This window comes from Arvicola amphibius, chromosome 12 (genome assembly GCF_903992535.2).
Source record: "Arvicola amphibius chromosome 12, mArvAmp1.2, whole genome shotgun sequence".
In the NCBI taxonomy this organism is placed as follows: domain Eukaryota; kingdom Metazoa; phylum Chordata; class Mammalia; order Rodentia; family Cricetidae; genus Arvicola; species Arvicola amphibius.
The window spans coordinates 52,149,788-52,171,391 of NC_052058.2; the positions used below are offsets into that span (position 1 = coordinate 52,149,788).

At 42.0% G+C, this 21,604-nt stretch overlaps 1 protein-coding gene across 1 annotated transcript; it reads left to right on the plus strand.

Annotated features, from left to right (window-relative positions):
- Positions 1-101: 101 nt before the first annotated feature.
- Positions 102-4,227, plus strand: LOC119827567 (regulator of G-protein signaling 4). Its single transcript, XM_038349348.1, has 4 exons — positions 102-202; positions 613-674; positions 1,359-1,525; positions 1,972-4,227. The coding sequence occupies exons 1-4, from the start codon at positions 108-110 to the stop codon at positions 2,209-2,211; spliced, it is 564 nt and encodes a 187-aa protein (XP_038205276.1). The 5' UTR covers positions 102-107; the 3' UTR covers positions 2,212-4,227.
- Positions 4,228-21,604: the final 17,377 nt, after the last annotated feature.

Below are 21,604 nucleotides of genomic sequence, written 5' to 3' on the forward strand. Positions count from 1 at the left end.
AAGGAATCTTTTCCTGGGCGGCCATAGACTCCTAATGCCCACCAGTCTCTCTTTTAAAGATAGCTATTTTTCATGTCAGTTCTTGTCTTCCTTGCAGTGCAAAGGATATGAAACACCGGCTGGGGTTCCTGCTGCAGAAGTCTGACTCCTGTGAGCACGGCTCTTCACACAGCAAGAAGGACAAAGCAGTCACTTGCCAGAGGTGAAAGAAATGGCCTTGCAGAAGAGTGATTAGGTATTAACTATCTGATGAGAGAGAGGTTGTATGAGAAGAGTGGGTGGGAAGGCAGGCCCTTAGCTGAGCCAGATGTGGATCAAGATGGCCTCCATTTCTAAGGTGAGGCCACACAATTGTAAATCTCAGCACTTGGAATTGTAGGAGGGTCATAAGTTCAAGACCGACCTGAGATTTATAATACACATGAGAGAGAGACAGAGACAGAGACAGAGAGACTCTATTTTCATGGCAATCATAATTAGATTTTAGATCTCTACATATTTTATGAAAAAAGACCCTAATAAACAATAGATCACAACTCATCTTAGTTTTTTTTTTCTCCTCAGTTCTATGCTATGTATTTAAATCATTCTTTTTTTCTGTAATGTCTCCAGGGTGAGCCAAGAAGAAGTCAAAAAATGGGCTGAATCATTGGAAAACCTGATTACCCATGAATGTAAGTAATCATGCCTCTCTCTCTCATCACAAAACAAGCATGCACGTGCGCGTGCGCACACACACACACACACACACACACACACAGAGAGAGAGAGAGAGGAGAGAGAGAGAGAGAGAGAGAGAGAGAGAGGAGGAGAAGGAGGAGGATAGCAGTGCTCTGTATTAGACAGTCATCTCTTAGTATATCAGTTTAGAGGGAACTGCAAAGAATCCCGGATTGCTCTGTGTTCCAGAATCAGGTACAAACATTTCAGTCTTATAGCTGATATGTTTGAGAACTTTGTCAAATTTGATGGAAAGTTAATTTAGGAACCATCTGGATCATCAGTAAGAAAACCAATCCCTCTCATTGCATGGACAAAATGGCAAAGAAAAGATTCACATAATGAGATCCTCCAACACAATGGACCACAACTCTCATTTTAAACTCACCATGGCAGTTGATAACCACATGGATATTTCAGAATGGAAGATGATTCAATCTTGGGTAGAAATTACTAGATAAAACTGGGGTCTTTTAGATGTCAAACATAAATTTGGGCTAGCTGATTGTCCAAGAGGGAAGGAAGGGGGGGTTTCTTCAACTCACACCTGGGTTCCTAATTACCTTGGCTTTTTTTGAAATGTTCTATTGAGCAAGTCAACCCGTGTGTTGACTGTGGCACTTTGTCATCCATCACAGGTGGACTGGCAGCTTTCAAAGCTTTTCTGAAATCCGAATACAGTGAAGAGAATATTGACTTCTGGATCAGCTGTGAGGAGTACAAGAAAATCAAGTCACCTTCTAAACTAAGCCCCAGGGCCAAGAAGATCTACAATGAGTTCATCTCCGTGCAAGCAACAAAAGAGGTAAGTTTCCATGGCAGGGAATGTTCTAGATCTAGGAATCCTAGGAGATTCCTAGGAGTGGCATTCAGTGTCAGGGATCTTTAGATCTACTAGTTAAAGGAAACGATGGGGGAAGCTTTTAAAATCTTATCAATCTTTCAAGTAAATCTATTAGGAAAAAAGTTAACTTTGTCCATATGATTTCAATGGCTCTCCTTAATAAATACAATGATAAATCTCCCCAATACAAAAGAGAGTATAGGAATATAAAGTACTCTTCCCACTTAGGAGCAGGGTGAACATTTTATAGTCTCACATATGCCAGGGCAGAACCACATGTTATGGGCTTCATTTCTGGAAGGAATGTAAAGGAAGTTTCCTGGCTGTTTCTTGTTGCGAAGAAGCCTGCAGCCTCCTCCTTTCAACAGGGTTCTAGATCTAATACAACCTTCATCTTTGCATTTTAGGTGAACCTAGATTCTTGCACCAGGGAGGAGACGAGCCGGAACATGTTAGAGCCCACGATAACCTGTTTTGACGAAGCCCAGAAGAAGATTTTCAACCTTATGGAAAAGGATTCATACCGTCGCTTCCTCAAGTCTCGATTCTATCTCGACTTGGCCAGTCCTTCCAACTGCGGGTCAGAGAAGCAGAAAACACCCAAGGGTTCTTCAGACTGTGCCTCCCTGCTGCCTCAGTGTGCCTAATTCTCACCAGAGGCAGAAAGCAGGAATGCCAAGACTCTATGCTCTGGAGAATCTGAGGCCAAATATTGATCTGTATTAAGCACCGATGCTTTCTCCACGTTGTAGCCTAGTGTCCACGCTGCCTGCTGTGTGAGTCACTTCCATGTAAAATTAGATTTAGTTGTGGGTGTCGGAGTTTTCCTTGGGGTATGACCCAATTCATTTCAAATTTCCCCAAGTTTCCTTAAGGGTGTCACGTGAGCAAGTCTCCAAATAATGTCCCTGTAGGCCTACATTTTCAAAGATTGCTGGCAGTGCTCCCTTCCAGCAGTTTGACCTCCAGTCAATTGATTGGTCCACTTCCTGTGGACCACACACACACACACACACACACGCAACATCAGCCAGCAGCACTTCCTACAGACTCTCGATGTTTAGGTGAGATTGATATGTGTGTATATGTACATATTAAATATACTTAATATATGCATATGTATTTTGTATATATTGTATCTATGTATTCAAATATGTGTGTGAATGTACATTCACACATGCACACACATTTCTACAAGACTAGATGGGAAAGGCCCTAGGTGCTCAAATTGGAGTATGCACGCATGCTTACACGCATGTTCTGATCTCTGGTCCTTCATACTGTGTTGAACAGGGCAAACTAAATTAACTGCCATGCAGGCTAAGAAAGGAACACTAACTTGTGGAAAGCAAGCTCTGTAGAACTATCGGGTCTTGATGCTAAGCACTGACGACACACTGAGAACTAAGCTAAGGGGCGAACGCTCTGAAAACTGGCTGACACAGAACTGCCTTGCACCAGTGGTCACGACTGGCACTTTTAGGTCCCTATGCTGATGGCTTCCCTCCTTTGCCTGGGTGCTCAGGGCATGCCAATTTAGCTGCTGGATTGGTCTGGAGTTGGGAGATGATGGGATATTTGAGCCTAGTGAAGGAAAGTGGCCCAGGCCTTGCCAACTAGCCCGCTCAAAGGCCACTGGCTATGTGAGGGCAGAGGACCTAAAGATTGTCCTGCTTCTTTCCTCTCTTGATAAGGTGCTCTTCTGTTCCCACCCCAAGAGCTTTCAGCCGTCAGATGAGCCTCTTAGTTCACTGTGGTGGGTGGTTCACTTTCGGAACTGTGGCCTGGCTCAAAGCTATATACCTACATTTGTAAAGCTTTGCCACGGGGAAGGTCTTGTTTTATAAGGAGGATGTAAGTTCTCACACACTGAAAAGCCCTCCTTGCTTTTCTGCTTTGAGGTAAAAGTTCGTCCACTCTATCCCAAACATCAAGGGTAGCAGAGACTGATGAAAGGAGAGAGGAAAGAAAAAAAAAAGAAATAAGGCAGGATATCAGTTGGTAGAAATACTGTTTGGAATACTTGAAAATTTCTCATTTGTATTACTTATGATGTTGTTTTGTACAATGTTTATATTACTGTATGGTTTTATAAGTGGAAGTACAGGTTATTACCCGAATTACTAATGAATGCCCAGGAAGTAATTTTCTTCTCATTCTTCTAAAACTACTGTCTTCGAGAGCACACGCATACTCACGTGCACACTGCGCCCATTGCTCTGGTCTCAGTCACATGCACGGGCACCTTTGTGGCTAGTAAGCCAACGTACTGGGCTGCAAAATGAAGACACTGGAGTAGTGTGTGTCCAAGTCTCATTGTATTGAAGAAGCTGGTTTTCTAACTGTTTCTTGTTGTCTCTTTGATAGTCTTATTTGTCCCTAGAGCTCCCCATCAATGTTCCCCGTCCTCTTTTTGTTATACACAGTTCCACAATCTTGTTTGTACAACTTTCTAGTCTTGCCCTAATGTTATCATAACTTCGAGATTGTACCTATAATCACAGACTGCTGTCTCACAAATAGGTCTTGAAAGTCATTCTGAATGAGAAGTAAATTATTTTCTGTACTACATTTTGAGTGTGTTTTCAGTTGTATTTCCATCGCTCTTTGATACGGTGAGCCTGCCTGCTGCTGGTCCACACAGAGACTACTTCTTCCGTATGCATGCCTGTTTCTATCATGTGCTTTATGGGCCTTGATGCTGATGCTTCCGATGAAACACACATACTAAGAGTAAATAAATGCTTCCTACAAAACAATCGGCTTGGAAACACATTAATGACCCAGAAAGAGCAGGGCCTAGGATGCCCTTCAAAAGTGACTCACACTGAGTCTTTTATCCCTTCCCGCCAACCCTGGGAAGGAAAACAGAAACTGCACTGTTTATGCTCTGGTTCCCTTCGCTGCTCTTGCTGCTTCTGCTCACAGACCTAGGGAGCTCTAGGTTCCGAGACTGCTAGGCAGCTGCAGTGGTCACTTGCAGGTCTTCAGTGGGCTTTAAAAACAAACAAACAACAGAAACAGGGTCTCACTCTGGGCCGGCTTGAAACTCAACTATGAAGCCTAGTTTGGACTCAAATTCATTGCCATCCTCCCGTCTCACCCTCCCAAGCGTGAGCATGACTGGCACGGCTCTCCTTGCCTAGACTCAAACAGGGCTTTAAAGGATCGGGTTCACCTTCTGAGCCACTGTCTGCTTTCATCTACCTGCCTGAGTGAGAGGAGGTGGATCATGGGGAAACTGAGAAGGCAGAGGTATATAGAGGTGTTTGGGAGGCAGCTTTCAGCCACAGCTCCTAGATATCCTCTTCGCCCTTTGGTAATTTCTGAGGAAGAGGTCACAGGGTGCTGTCATTGGCAGTCAGTGCTTTGTCACATCACGAGACCCCCGTGCCCTGGAGCTTTCCCTTCCTGCTCACAGGCAGCAGGCATAGACGACTGTAGACATTTTGAGTAATCCTCCTTTTAAAGTTCCGGCAGAAGCCCTGGATCCTATACTTAGAAAAGTACACAAAGGAACCCAAATTTCTCATAAATATTTATACAAAATGTCTACAACCTACCCATCGAAACACAGGTTGAGATCTCCCTGTTCTTCTCATGTACACTTGCTTCTCACAACAGCCCTGAAGTGGAGATGTCAATCATGACAACTGATTCTAAAATCTTTTACAGATGAGGTAACGAGCACAAAGGAAAAGTAGCTCACCACCATGCGTACAACAGAACTGGGGTGTGCACCCAGGCATTATAGCCCACAAAGAACTGCCCAGAAACTCACAGCAGCCTCTAAATAGCCACATACAAATGGATTAAAAGACCCAAAGGTGTCACTTGTAGTCATATTGATTAAGAAAGAAGTCAAAATATATTTCTATTGTTCCCATCTTCCTGGCAAAGGCAAATAGAGCAAAGAAGGACAAGGAGAAGAAAGGAAGTGGAAGAGAGGGACGGGAAAGCGAGGGGGGAATCAAAGGTGGCTACTGTGAAACAGGACAAAATGCCAACCACCCATCCTCTCCACGGCGCAGGCTGGCTGGAGCGCTGAGCACCCACTGGGGTTTGCCTATGCATTGTCTGAGTGGGGCAAATGGGAATTCTCTGCAGATCTGGCCAGAAGTGCATTTTGGAAGCAAGCATTAGATACTAAAGACAGTTCTGAGAGTCACTTTTCTGGTTCCTCTCTGTTCTTTAAACTTGCCAAACTCAGTACCATTTATAGAGCAAAATTTCAAAAGGATAAAAGGTACCCTAAATTCTCAGACTCTATAGGGGCGGGGTGGGGGGACAGTTACACAACAAAGTCATTCAGCCAGTAGGGATTATATGTAGCCAGGACCACAGCTAGAAAGAGGTAGGAGCCCATGATCCTCCTCACGTTCCTGCCTCCCTTCTGGGAGGAAGCCAGTAGGTCAAAGGGCCCTCCCTGTCCCCACTCCAGGAGTTCAGTTAAGGCAACAGCATGTGCAAACCAGTGCTAGACCATGGGAACCAGAGAGCGACAGCTTCCCAAGATTCTGCAAGACTGACTATGGGCTCACTGCTGCTCAAGTTAAAGAAGGCTGTCCGCTCCCCTCCCCCGTCCCCTTTTTCATGGGGTATTTGTAAGATTCCCAGATTATCCACAAACTACTTTCTCTCAGGACAGCGTATCCCCAAAAGATTTTCTTGATGATAATGAACTGTGGGCAAGTGAGTAGCATTTCGTTGAAGACAAATCATGCATTCTGTCTCCCACCACTCACCATTTCTAACACTTGCTTTTCTCCTCTTCTCTCCACTAGAGGACTTGGTCTTTTTGAAATTTTTTCTTCTAATATTTTCTTGCCTTGTTGGCCTTGAAGAAAAACACTGTCAGGACTGCTGGCAAATTTCAGCTCAAATGTTTCTCTCCCTCTTCTATATCCTACCTTAGCAATGGCCCCGAGTTTACATGGAGACACTCCATCTGGAAACTCCAGACACTCAGCAGACATCTGGCTGTGTAGAATTTCTCTAGGTGGAGCTTCTCAGAGTTTTCCCACCTGTAGGCATGTTGCCTCACCCAGGGTCTGAGAAGGCATGACCTGGGCGGTTGACTTAAACTGTCTACAGGCCTCTCTGTCTTCCAATGGGTTACTTCATTTCAAGTAACAGTCATAGTGTTCAAAGGTGTGCATCTACCTTTTCCTGAAAAAATTACAGTGCTTCAAACCCTCATGACTGGTGTTCCAGATTCTATAACATTGAAGTCTCTCCAGCTTTCTAGTCTGCTCTTCTACAACTTTCTCTTGGATCCTGCTGTGAAGATGGGCGATTTCTGACGTGGTACTTTGCCAGCTGCTTCTGTGATGTTTCTGGTCAGTGCATCTCTTTCATTTAGTTGGTGCCTACATTCATTAGAAATTCAGCTGAAGACCTATCCCCACTGAGAAACTTCTCCCACTTTCTGCCATGACTTAATTCTTCCCTGGAGATTTCCTTTATTGCTCAGAGTGCTTTTATCTCCAGAACATTGTTCAGCAATCACTAATTTTTGCCTTCCAAATTTGACTGCCAAGTTCTCAAGGCCATGGACCATGCTTCATTGATTTAATAAGGCCTGCACCAAATCATGAGCCTCGCACGTAGAGGATGACTGCTGGTGGGATGACTCACATCAGTTACAGACTTCTGGATGCAAGAAGGAAGTGGTCCATCTGACTCCACCCACTTCCCTGAGAGCTTACTGCATCTTGAATATTGTTGAGATGTAATCTTCTCAAAGTCTTCTATGTTCCTGTCATTTCTTGTAAAACACAAGGATGTTTTCCCCAGCCTTGTGGTGGAGGGGTGGGAATGACTAGAGTAGAGAAGGTATTGTTGGAGCCACTTACAGAAAAAAAAGATTTTGTGAAAAGTCACAAGTGTGCTCATAGTGTGTTCATGTGTCTTTTACATAGGTAATTAAAGTTAGTTCTGTTTCATAGATGGAATACATCCTGATTGTGTTCCTCTGTGTGCACTATCTCTTCAGCGACATCTGCAGCAAATTCACTAACATTCATCATTTATTTTGTGTTAGTACCACTTCATAAGCTCTAACTCTTTTAATACAGAGAACCACCATGATAAAGAAACTAGAACCAAAAAAAGAGAGACTGTAAAATTCCATGACCCTCCTTTTATAGATGAAAAACAGATGCACAGATAAGCAAATAATTACTCAAGACCACATATCTCATGAGCAAAAATATCAAGGCTTGACCACAAGACAATATGGCCCCACAGCCCAAGTATATCCCATAAAATCTTAGAGTTATATAAAATATATTACATAAATATATATTTTTTCATTGTCTACTTTTCTCTCAAGATTTTTTTCCTCTGAAAGTTTCTTTTCTCTCTTGTATTATAGTTGCATGCCCACTTTTGTGCTTGTCTTTTCTTTCTTAAAAGTTTCTGAACCTCCTGCCCTACATGTCATCTAACACCCATGTTTCCTTCACATCCCCCTTCCTAATCTATGCGAGATATCCATCCACTTCTGATGATATTTAAGACATTGAAAGCTGAACTAAATCCAGATCACAGCTGTATAGGCATTTTTATAATAGCCAGCTACTTAGCTGCACCTGTGATTCCTATTGTCCCATTAGCATTTGGACCCAGTCCATGGAATGATTACCAATGGCAGGTGGAACAGTCTCTGCACCTGCCTCCAATTCTGTCGCCTGACATATGGGTCTTAGCTCACTGATAATCCAGAAAATAACGTGGATACTCCATGACTTTGACAATAAAGTGAGTGCTGAAGGCAGGTTTGAACGCTTATTATTTTTGAGAATAAAATACTCTGAGAATTTGAAGCACAAGGGCAATTTTAAGGATAAATAGAAAGGTCCGTATAAAATAAAGAGAAATAAAGGAATTACTGAAAAGAAATCTTTATCTACACTTCTTATCAATTAGTAATAGTTTCCATTTGTTGGGGGTGTCATGAAGCCTGGATTTGTAGTCTATATAAGTTACCATCCAGTTCTTTCAGTATTTCCACTTCATGAATCTACTGAGACTAGAGTGAGATTGAGCTCTTGGCTCAAAATCTCACAAGCGGTGATCAGACTCGGGATTAAAATGAGTTCCATTTGAGACCCTCGCTCTTTGGCTCATAGAAGCTCTAATTGTCCCCTTCCATGAATTACACTGTCTTCAGTAACTCCCTCAAATTACTCTTTCACTAAGGGTGTAATATCACCTGAGGCAATTTCATGTGATGTTAAACTTATCTAGCCTTAGCTAAAACTGATTACGGGCTATAGAAAATGATCACCTAAAGCAAAAGTTGGAGAAATTTATTGAAAATGATAGATTCAAAGCCCCCACAACACTAGAGGTTTGGTGTTTTAGGAAGTGTCTTACTTGAATTATATTGCTGTGATAAAGACCATGACCAAAAGCAGTTTATAATCCATCATGAGAAGAAGTGAGCAGGAGCTAAAAGAAGGAACCTCGGGGCAGGAACGGAAAAAGAAGTACATGAAACAGAGGTACAGGAAAAAAAGGTACAGGAAAAAGAGGTAGAGGAAAAAGAGGTACAGGAAAAAAAGGAAGAGGAAAAAGAGGTAGAGAAAAAAGAGGTACAGAAAAAAGGTACAGGAAAAAGAGGTAGAGAAAAAAGAGGTACAGGAAAAAGAGTTAGAGGAAAAAAGAGGTAGAGGTAAAAGAGGTACAAGAAAAAGAGGTACAGAAAGAAAAGGTACAGGAAGATCTGAACCAGTTTGAACTGGTTTAATCCGGTTTCAACCTGTCTGTACCTGTTTAATCTGGTTTCAACATGTTTTGAGTGGTTTAATCCAGTTTGAACCAGTTTATTCCGGTTTGAACCAGTCTGAACTGGTCTGAACCGGTCTGAATCAGTCTGGACGGTGTTCAGATTTTTAAATTTTTAAAGTGATTTTAAATTTTTAAAGTGTACCAGACCCCCGTCAAAACTTTTCCCCTCTCCCCCCACAAGAAAGCGTGGGAAAATGCAACACACATAGGACACAGAACCACACAGACCCAGGATTTGAACTTGGGGCCTCGAACACCACACTACCACACACTTAACAGGCTGAGCTATCGCCCAACTTGCTGGTGATGCCTCTCCAAATTGGGCATTAGAAGCAGAGATGCTGGACAGCTCCTGCAGTGCAGGAACCCGTCTGAATGGGTCTGAACCAGTTTGAACCGGTCTAATCTCGTTTAATCTGGTTAGAACCGGTCTTAACCTGTTTGAACCGGTCTGAACAGGTTTAATCTGGTCTGAACCGGTTTAATCCGGTTTGAAGTGATTTGAACCAGTCTGAACCCATCTGAACCGGATTGAGCTGGTCTGAACCAGTGTAGTCCGGTCTGAACCGGTCTAATCTGGTTTAATCCAGTTTGAACCAGTCTGAACTGGTCTGAACCAGTCTGCAATGCTCTGAACCCATCTGTACCGGACTGAAAAGGTTTAATCTGGCCTGAACCGGTTTAATCCCGTATGAACCTGTTTGAACCGGACTGAACCGGTCTGAACCGCTTTGAACCAGTCTGAACCAGTTTGAAATGGTCTGAACCAGTCTGAACTGGTTTAATTCGGTTAGAACAGGTCTGAACCGGTTTGAACCGGTCTGAACCGGTCTGATCCGGTTTGAACTGGTTTGACCCATTCTGAACTAGTCTGAACCAGTCTGAACTGGTTTAATCTGGTTTAATCCGGTTTGAATAAGTCTGAACAGGTTTGAACCGGTCTGAATCAGTCTGAACAGGTCTGAACCGGTTTGAACTGGTCTGTAACGGTCTGAACCCGTCTGCACCAGGATGAACCAGTTTAATCTGGTCTGAACTGGTTTAATCGGGTTTGAACCTGTTTGAACCGGACTGAACCTGTCTGAACCGGTTTGAACCAGTCTGAAATGGTTTAATCCAGTTTGAGCCAGTATGAACCAGTCTGAATCTGTCTGAACCGGTTTAATCCGGTCTGAACCGGTCTGAACTGGTCTGAACTGGTTTATTCCGTTTTGAATCAGTTTCAACTGTTCTGAACTGGTCTGAACCGGTTTAATCTGGTTAGAACTGGTCTGACCCTGTTCGAACCGGTCTGAACAGGTTTAATCTGGTCTGAACCGGTTTAACCCGGTTTGAACCTGTCTGAACCAGTCTGAACAGGTTTGAGCCAGTCTGAACCATTCTAATCCAGTTTGAACCAGTCTGAACTGGTCTGCAATGGTCTGAACCTGTTTGCAGCAGGCTGAACCGGTTTAATCTGGTCTGAACCGGTTTAATCTAGTTTGAACCTGTTTGAACCTGACTGAACCAGTCTGAACTGTTTTGAACCAGTCTGAACCGGTATAATCTGCTCTGAACCAGTCTAAAATGGTTTAAGCCAGTTTGAGCTGGTTTGAACCAGTCTGAACCCGTCCGAACCTGTTTAATCTGGTCTGAACAGGTCTGAACTAGTCAGAACCTGTCTGAACTGGTCTGAAACGGTCTGAACCAGTTTGAACCATTCTGATCCAATCTGAACCGGTTTAATCCAGTTTGAAACAGTCTGAACCGGTTTCAACCGGTCTGCAATGGTCTTTACCCATCTGCACCGGGCTGAACTGGTTTAATCCAGTCTGAACCAGTCTGAACAGGTCTGAACCTGTCTGAACTAGTCAGAACTGGTTTGAAATGGTCTGATCCAATCTGAACCTGTTTAATCCAGTTTGAACCAGTCTGGACAGATTTGAAACGGTTTGAACTGCTCTGAACCGGTTTAATCTGGTTTGAACCGGTCTGAACCGGTCTGAACCAGTTTAATCCGGTTAGAACCAGTGTAAACCGGTTTGAAACAGTCTGAACAGGTACAATCTGGTCTGAACCGGTTTAATCCAATTTGAACCTGTTTGAACCAGTCTGAACCAGTTTGAAATGGTCTGAACCAGTCTGAACTGGTTTAATCCAGTTAGAACCGGTCTGAACATGTTTGAATTGGTTTGAACCCGTCTGAACCGGTCTGCAATGGTCTGAACCCATCTGCACCGGGCTGAACCAATTTAATCTGGTCTGAAAAGGTTTAATGCGGTTTGAACCTGTTTGAACCCGACTGAACCGGTCTGAACCATTTTGAACCAGTCTGAACCAGTTTAATCTGCTCTGAACCAGTCTGAAACTGTTTAATCCAGTTTGAGCTGGTTTGAAGCAGTCTGAACCCATCCGAACTGGTTTAATCTGGTCTGAACCGGTTTGATCCAGTCTGAACCAGTCGGAACCGGTCTGAACTGGTCTAATCCGGTTTGAACCGGTCTGAACTGGTGTAATCAGGTTTGAACCACTCTGAACCAGTATGAAATGGTCTGAACAAGTCTGAACTGGATTAATCTGGTTAGAACCGGTCTGAACATGTTTAAATTGGTTTAACTGGTCTGAACTGGTCTGAATTGGTTTGAACTGGTTTGAACCAGTCTGAAGCGGTCTGAAGCGGTCTGAACCATTCTAATCCGGTTTAATCCGGTTTGGATCAGTCTGAACCAGTCTGAATGGGTCTGAACCAGTTTAATCCAGTTAGAACCAGTCTGAACCTGTTTGAACCGGCGTGAGCAGGTTTAATCTGGCCTGAACCTGTTTAATCCAGTTTGAACCGGTCCAAAACAGTCTGAACCGGTTTGAGCCAGTCTGAACCAGTTTAATCCTGTCTGAACCAGTCTAATATGGTTTAATCAGGTTTGTACCAGTCTGAATCGGTCTGAACCGGTCTGAACCAGTCTGCAATGGTCTTTACCTGTCTGAACCGGTCTGAACAGGTTTAATCCGGTCTGAACCGGTTTAATCTGGTTTGAACCTTTTTGAACCGGACTGAACTGGTCTGAACCGGATTGAACCAGTCTGAACTGAATGGGTTCGATCCAGTTTGAGCTGGTTTGAACCAGTCTGAACCCATCCGAACAGGTTTAATCCAGTCTGAACCGGTCTGCACCGGTCCGAACCAGTCTGAACCGGTCTGAAATGGTCTGAACCAGTTTGAACCGGTCTGATCCGGTCTGATCCAATCTGAACCGGTTTAATTGGGTTTAAACCGGTCTGACCCGGCTTAATTCGGTTTGAACTGGCCTGAACTGGTTTAATGCGGTTTCAACCCGTTTATTCCGGTTTGAACCAGTCTGAACTGGTCTGAACTGGCCTGATTCAGTTCGGATGATGTACATATTTTTAAATTTTTAAAGTGTACCCGACCCCCATCGAAACCTCTTCCTCTACCTCTTTTTCCTCTACCTCGTTTTCCTTTATCTTTTTTCCTCTACCTCTTTTTCCTTACCTATTTTTCCTCTACATCTTTTTCCTCTACCATTTTTCCTCTACCTCCTTTTGCTTTACCTCTTTGTCCTCTAACTCTTTTACCTCTACCTCTTTTTTCCTCTATTTCTTTTTCTTCTACCTTTTTTCCTCTATTTCTTTTTCCACTACCTCTATTTCCTCTACCTCTTTTTTTCCCTCTACCTCCTCCTACAGCCTCTTCCTCCTACAGCATCTTGTCCTCTACCTCTTTTTCCTCTACCTCCTTTTCCTCTACCTTTTTTCCTCTACCTCTTTTTCCTGTACCTCTTTTTCCTCTACCATTTTTCCTTTACTTCTTATTCCTCTACCTCTTTTTTCTCTACCACTTTTTCCTCTAACTCTTTTTCATCTACCTCTTTTTCATCGACAACTGTTTTCCTCTACCTCCTCCTACAGCCTCTTCTTCTACCTCTTTTTCGTCTACTATTTTCATCTACCTCTTTTCCACTACCTTTTATTCCTCTACCTCTTTTTCCTCTACCCCTTTTCCTCTAATTCTTCTTCCTCTACTTCTTTTTCCTCTACCTCTTTTTCCTCTACCTCTTATTCCTCTACCACTTTTTCCTCTCTCTCTTTTTCCTCTACCTCTTTTCTCTACCTCTTTTTCCTCTACCTCTTTTTCCTCTACCTTTTCCCCTCTACCATTTTTCCTCTACCTCTTTTCCTCTACGTCTTTTTCCTTTACCTCCTCCTACAGCCTCTTCCTCTACCTCTTTTTCCTCTACCTCTTTTTCCTCTACATCTTTTTCATCTACCTCTTTTTCCTCTGCCTCTTTTTCTTCTAAGTCTTTTTCCTCTACCTCTTTTTCCTCTACCTATTTTTCCTCTACCTCTTTTTCCTCTACCTCCTCCTACTGACTCTTCCTCCTAGAGATTCTTCCTCCTCTACCTCTTTTTCCTCTACCTCTTTTTTTTGGTTTTTCGAGACAGGGTTTTCTCTGCAGCTTTTTTAGAGCCTGTCCTGGAGCTAGCTCTTTTAGACCAGGCTGGTCTCGAACTCACAGAGATCTGCCTGCCTTTGCCTCCCGAGTGCTGTAATTAAAGGCGTGCGCCACCAACACCCGGATGCTCTACCTCTTTTTATCTACTTCCTTTCCTCTTCCTCTTTTTTCTCTTCCTCTTTCTCTTCTACCTCTTTCTCCTCTCTTTTACCTTTTCCTCTTTTCCTCTACCTCTTTTTCCTCTACAACTTTTTCTTTGACCTCTTTTTCCTCTATTTCTTTTTCCTCTTCCTCTTTTACCTCTATTTCTTTTTCCTCTATCTCTTTTTCCTCTACCCCTTTTTCCTCTATTTCTTTTTCCTCTACCTCATTTCCTCTACCCCTATTATCTCTACCTCTTTTTCCTCTAACTCTTTATCCTCTATCTCTTTCTCATCTACCTCTTTTCCCTCTGCCTCTTTTTCCTCTACCTCTTGTTCTACTACCTCTTTTTCCTCTATTTCTTTTTCCTCTACCTCTTTTTCTCTAACTCTTTTTCTTCTAACTCTTTATCCTCTATCTCTTTTTCTCTAACTCTTTTTCCTCTACCTCTTTTACCTCTACCTCTTTTTTTTCTACCTCTTTTTCCTCTGCCTCTCTGTCCTCTATCTTTTATCCTCTACCTCTTTTTCCTCTACTTCTTTTTCCTCTATCTATTTGTGTCTACCTCTTTTTACTCTACCTCTTTTTTCTCTACCATTTTCCTCTAACTCTTTTTCTTCTACATCTTTCTCCTCTACCTCCTTTTTTCTCTATATCCTCCTACAGCCTCTTCCTCTACCTCTTTTTCCTCTAGCTCTTTTTCCAGTACCTCTTTCACTTCTAACTCTTTTTCCTCTACCTCTTTTTCCTCTATCTCTTTTAGCTCTACCTCTTTTTCCTTGACATCTTTTTCCCTCTACCTCATACTACAGCCTCTTCTTCTACCTCTTTTTCCTCTACTCTTTTTCCTCTTGTTCTTTTTTTCTCTACCTCTTTTTCCTCTACCTCTTTTTCTCTATCTCTTCTTCCTGTATTTCTTTTTCTCTAACTTTTTATCCTCTCTTTTTCCTCTTCCTCTTTATCCTCTATCTCTTTTTCCTTTACCTCTTTATTCTCTATCTCTTTTTCCTCTACCTCTTTTAAATCTACCTCTTTTTCCTGTAACTCTTTGTCATCTACCTCCTTTTCTCTACCTCTTTTCCTCTATCTCTTTTTCTCTATATCTTTTTCCTCTATTTCTTTTTCTTCTACCTGTTTTTCCTCTATCTCCTTTTCCTCTACCTCTTTATCCTCTACCTCTTTTCACTGTACCACTTCTTACAGTCTTTTCCTCTACCTCTTTTTCTTCTACCTCTTTTTCCTCTACCACTTTTTTTCTACCTTTTTTCCTCTACCTCTTTTTCCTCTACCTCTTTTAAGAGGTCCTGTCACGAAACACTGAAACGGTGTTGAAGAAAAGCTGAACATATGCTTTTCGGTTTTCATCCCTAGCAGGAAAAAAGCTGTGCCATTTTAAATTGCCAGCTTCCTGGGCCATCCTGCCAGGGCAAACTCTGACTCTTTCAAGCAGGCGGTCCTGACTATCGAGCTTTTGATTGTTGTTTAACACTGTTGCAGCTTGCTTGCTGGCAGGGACATTGAAACACTGTAGAGTGGTGGCAATTAACATGGCTCTGGCCGGTATCTCAGCCACAAGGCTGCAATAGCAGAAAGCTAAGGAATGGGATGGATCTAGCCATGGCTTTAGTCCTACTGATATTGTTTGGTAAATTAAAGGCTCATGTGGTCAGAAAAACAGAGAGAGATATACAGTAAAAGATTCAAAGTCGAAGAAAATGTCTAAATTGTTTATACTATGTGTTAAAAATATATGCAGGCTAAAGGTTAAAGTTATTAAAAGTAAAAAAAAAAGAAAAAGGAAAAAGAAAAAAGAAGTAGTTTGTTGTGGTTGTACACACCTTTAATCCCAACACTTGAGAGGCAAAGGTAGATTGACCTCTGTGACTTCAAGGTGTGGTAGCACATGCCTTTAATCCCATTGCCTGGGAGGCAGAGACAGACAGATCTCTGTGAGTTCAAGGTGCTGTAGCACATACCTTTAATCCCTACACTGGGAGGCAGAGGCAGATGGATCTCTGTGAGTTCAAGGACAGCCTGGTCTAAAGAGTTATTCCAGGACAAAGATATACAGAGAACCTGTCTCAAAAAAAAGTAAAAATAAACAAAATAGAAGTTAAAGTAAAGTCGTATAAGATGGAAAATACACAGAGAATCTTGATACTGTATACTATTATGCTCTCTTTGAATTGTTTGAATGCTGAGGAAGAAGCAACAGCTGCTAAAAGATATTTGCTTATAAATGCTGCTGAACTAATCCAAGAAAGATATCTTGAAAACACCTTGACTTCAGAATTTGGATCTAAGGATATGATACTTTGGAAAAGAGATTCTTCTTTTATTTTTACAGAAAATGAGATCCGTTGGATTGCTTCTAACCCAATACGGTATGATAGACCACGCCCTCCTGAAAGGTTGCTGTGAACACCTTCAGAAAATTACTTTACCCAGCTGATGAATGAGATGAACCTGGCACACAGGTTACACCATGAAAGATCTGATTAACAGTGTTCCCATCCAGCAGGAAGCAGTTTGGAGAGAAATAACTGTGCCCATATTCCAAAATATTGTTTATAAATGTTCTTTTACATTTAAAGGGGGATATAATATAGATATGAATAATTTGCATTGGTATAGATTTTGCTTTATTGATAGAAATTTAAGGTCAATTTTGTTATATGTATATGTACTTCCAATAATGTTTAAGGTATTGTGATTGTGTAGTTCATTTAAAAATGTAATGTATAATTAGGAAATATAGGTTGTTAATGGATAATCATCAATAATAGTCAAGCTTGTAGTCATGTTAGTTAGATTTTCTAGATATATAGAGATATATTTCAGTTAGATAGGCATTCCTAATATCTTTCAAAGACTACAGAATATGACATTTTAAATTTGAATAATTTATGGCTTTTCATGACAATGAGACACATCTGCTCCTGGCAGTACCAATCTACTTCAAGAGGAAGATGGGCATCGAAGAAGCTCCTTATGGAATTTGATAGCCATTTGGGCAAGAAACTGCTCTTGCCTGGACTGTTGCATAAACTGGACACAGAGAATCCACAGAAAGAGGACTGCTGAACTTGCCTAAAGGTGAGATGGTCTTTCGGGGCTCCTGATTCATGAAAGAGTCTGTGAGACATTCTGCAGGACACAGCAGATACTGACTGAACTGCCTTTGAAATTTCCTGCTTCATGGAAATGTCTGCTGGAAACTATGGGCCTATAGGCCAAAGATGGATGCCCCAATGGTGCAGAGGAACTTCGGGTGACTGTCCAGGCAGCGAGATGTCTCTGTGATTTTTAGAGTTTTGTAAGTTGCTTACTTCTCATTTACTTAGGTAATATTATATCCTTCTGGAGTCTTTGATAAAGTTGAAGAATAAATAGATAGTTGTAGTTTTCCTTAATTATGATAAAAGATAAAGTAGATATAAATATTGTAACTGTAATTCTTGTTTGATAACTTTTGTTATGTAATTTTGCTATGTTAAAGTTAAAGACTTTTTTGTTTAAACAGAAAAAGGGGAAATGATGTGGAAGGGTCTTCTGTTTGAGTTGATTTCATTGGTTAATAAAGAAACTGCCTGGCTCATTTGATTGGCCAGCCCTTAGGTAGGCGGAGTAGACAGAACAGAATGCTGGGAAGGGAAGTTAAGAGAGCCGTGCTTCTGCTCTCTGGGTCAGACACAATGAAGCCAGCCGTCAGGTCAGACATGCTGAATCTTTCCCGGTAAGACACCACTCGTGGTGTTACACAGATTATTAGATATGGGTTAGTCAAGATGTGAGTAAGAGGATGAAACTAATGGGCCAGACAATGTTTAAATGAATACAGTTTGTGTGTTGTTATTTCTGGTAAAGCTAGCTGAGTGGGAGCCGGGCAGGACGAAAAGCAGGCCCGCAGCACATCACTACAGTGCACGGCTTGTTTAAAGACTAACTCTAGCCCTTCTCAATCTATGAAGCAAAGCAAGAGAAGTTTATCTGTCTCACTTACAAGAACATGAGGAAGCTACAGAAGCAGAGAGGGTGACACCTATTAGTAATCCCAGTGCTTTCGAGCTGGAGGGAGGAAGATCAGGAGTCCAAGGTCATCCTCAGACACATAGTGATTTTGAGGGTCAGCCAAGACTGGAGGAGAACCTATCTCAACCAGGAAGCCATGTCATGTGGCTTACATAAGAAAACTAGGACAGGCAGGAACAGAAACCCAAACACCTGTCCTCACATGCTCCTACGGTGGCTTTCCTGTAGTGATACGCTGTTTGTGATTTAGCAAATAAGGCTTGACTGAAGATCAGAGTGGAGAGCTAAACTACTACTTAGCCACAGAAGCCAGGCAGTGGTAGCACACACCTTTAATGCCACACTCAGGAGACAGAGGCAGATGTATCTCTGTGAGTTCAAGGCCACCCTGGGCTACGCAAAATTGAATCAGTCTAAAAGAGAAACACAGCTCACACCTTTGATCCCAGCACTTGGGATCCCATGCCTTTAACCCCAGCACTAGGGTGGTGGAGACAGGAGTGATATGATTGGGCAGAGAGAGGAATATAAGGTGGGAGGAGACGGGAGCTCAGAACACTCATTCTGAGAATTCGTGGAGACAGGATTTTGCCCCCTTCAGTCAGAACACTCATTCTGAGAATTCGTGGAGACAGGATCTTGACTCCGTCAGTCTGAGGATTCGGTAGAGGTAAAAAGTCTCTCTGGTGGCTGGCTATTCTGTTTCTCTGATCTTGCAACATTTACCCCAGTATCTGACTCTGAGTTTTTATTAATAAGACCTACTAGAATTCACGCAACACTTCTCTACTGGCCAACTGGACAACTCCAGTCTCAGGATGCCCTTTCCATGTTAAGACCACAACTTGGAGAAGGACATGAGAAAGTAGATGCTCTGTGTCTGTCCCCATTTTGACCCTCGTGAGAACCATGTGAACTTACAGTTGTTGTGGAGAAGCTTGTCCAGGGAATGGCGCCACTGCAGAGCCTTGTCCAGTGAGGGCCTATATCAACAATAAGGACAAAGAAGGGTGATAGACAAAGAAGGGTGATAGCGTAAAAAGGAAGTTATTGCATGACAATGGCTTGATCCTGGTTTTGGGGATGGAACTAAGACAACAGTCAGGATAGGGTAGATGGATTATTTTCTACCAGTTGGGTCTGATGAGCTGTTGGCTATCTGGTATCTACAGTTTTTGAACAATCTGACCAGACAGATTGTTGGAGTCTATTTGTTCTGTGGTCATGTCTAAAAGTCTTATATATCCCATAGGAGTGAGTCCAAAGATGATCTTTATTTCAAATATAAGTTAATGAAATTCAACCATTTTGTCACAGAGGGTAAACTAATCTAAGTTTCACAATGCCACACATTAGCTAGTGACTAAATCAACATGGTATTTGATTCTACACCCCAATGCTAAAGTCATCTCACTATGGCTAATAGAAGATAGTCAGCTTGATTTTGTCCTATAGTAGAAGTATGATTGAAAAATAAAATCTAAATTTATTTATTTTTCTCCTACCAATCAACATATAGAGATACTTTTTGGAAGAAGTTTTCCCAAAAGAAAAGCATTAGTATCTTCTGAGTCAGAATGTCAAGCGTAAATACTGGAAACACTGACTCAAAAGGTTAGTCACCAAGATATAACTTATGCCTTGACTGCTGTTACCTGAACATCTGCATCCACAGAAACCCCACAACTGTACTTTGTTAGCCACCAATTCTCTTCTTTCATCACAATGCACAAAGGTGAGCTGCTGTTGTCTGAGGGCAAAGAGTTGACTTTATCTTCCTGTGTTCACCGAGTTTGAACCCTTGACATTTGGTCTTTATCATCCAATTAAAGCAAACTGGCACAACATTTATTATGAGATGAAGTTGAAGATGTATTTTTATCCCCAAAGTCTTAGGTTGTTTAGTAACTGTTTGAGACAATTCACACTTGTGTGTGTGTGTGTGTGTTTATACTTTGTTGTAACCTATATTATATATAGGGATTGTATATATTATATATAGGAATTATATATATAGGAATAATACATATTATTTTGCACATACATATTTACAATGTGTTTAATACTTTACACATAGCAGACAACCACCAAGTCCAGATGTTCTCAGAATCAAGAGCCTGTTATACAATGGGACAACAGAAACTAACTCAAAGCAAAGGGTAGGCCTTGTTCACTCCCTGAGCCTCCTGATTTTATAAACAGTCTCATAAAATGAAATAGCTTTTCCTGTCCTTGTTTTTTGTTTTTTTTTTTTTTTTTTTTTTTTTTGTTTTTTTTTTTTTTTTTTTGGTTAGCATAAAGGCACACAGGAAGAAACAATGCCACGAGCAGGTGCCCTGGACTTATACATGTTACCAGATGCAATTTTTCTCATTATAAAGCCAAGTAATGGTCAATATCAGCAGCACATCACAACCAAGATTAAATTCCTGAAAGGGACATGTGCCGAGCCTGCTTGGGGGTGAAATTAGGCCAAATTGATTTAAGGACATAGTTGAGTAGGACAGAAGCCCCCACGGCATGTAGTCCAGTGTTCTGATTATCAGTCAAGGAGGTAACAGGTTCATCCTGTCCTGATTCTCAGAATTTGCCAGCCCTTATTAAGCGTGACTTCTTTGGAAACAAGATAGATGCAGCTCTAAATGACCAATGAGCATCCTGGTTGGCAAGGTCGTTGCTGACCACGGAGGGTGAGCACAGAGCTCTCCCTGTGTGGGTGTGAGTGACGGGGAGGAAGCTAGCTTGGATGAAAAACAAGATAAACATTTACAGGAGTGATTGGCTATGTGTTTTATACTGTCCAGTGCAAGTACCACCTGATTCAGGATGTGACAAAGAAAACAAACCTCGAGTTCATTGGTGTCATTTGTGAGCACCTGCTTTTTTCTTCCTTACTGTGCTAGAGAGCACAAGCAGGCTCAGGTCCATGCCCATTTCTTGTGTCCTTACCCCCATGGCCTTTTGGCACCATGAATATATTACCCACTTTTGAAATGCCTTTTCTTTGTATCCATAAAGTTGCCCATATTCCCTTTCAAGGCTCACTCTACAGTTAACCAGGTGCAGGAACACACAGGATACCATGCCGTGACTGTTTGTCACCAGTCAGGGTTTGGACTAGCTATTTGTGGAGGTCATTCTGGGGTTTTAAGGTGGTAAACACAATAATATCAATACGTTCAGTTAAAAATTAATAACAGATGTCAAGGAAGGACATTTGGAGTATAAAAACCTGCTTGAAAGAGTGTCTGCCCCTGACATTTTGTAATTCAGCATATTACAAACCATAATGCTATTATAAACTCAATGTATGTAGCTTACAAATTTTGGTTATTATTTATTCTGAGGACCTACAGCAGAGCCTTTGGAAAGGCAGAGAGTGGGTAAAGGAGGGAAGGGAGAGGGGAAGACAGGACCAGGAGTTAAGGAAGAGAGTTCTGATAAAGACGGAGCTAAGACAAAACAGGTCAGCTCTGTGTTAAGTCAGACACCCAACCTTCGGAACAATATCTTCATCAAGGGTGTAGGACTGACAGAGCAGACGAAAGTCTGCAAACATCATCCAATGAGAGCAAAGAGAAAAGTGTAAGAGCCAAAAGCATGAGGGAGGGAATTTTGTCAG

Excerpts from the sequence above, each read along its gene's own strand:
- LOC119827567 (XM_038349348.1), top strand. The coding sequence starts at position 108 with ATGAAACACCGGCTGGGGTTCCTGCTGCAGAAGTCTGACTCCTGTGAG. Across the intron at positions 203-612 it reads AAAGCAGTCACTTGCCAGAG|GGTGAGCCAAGAAGAAGTCA; the intron begins GTGAAAGAAATG and ends TAATGTCTCCAG. Across the intron at positions 675-1,358 it reads AAACCTGATTACCCATGAAT|GTGGACTGGCAGCTTTCAAA; the intron begins GTAAGTAATCAT and ends CATCCATCACAG.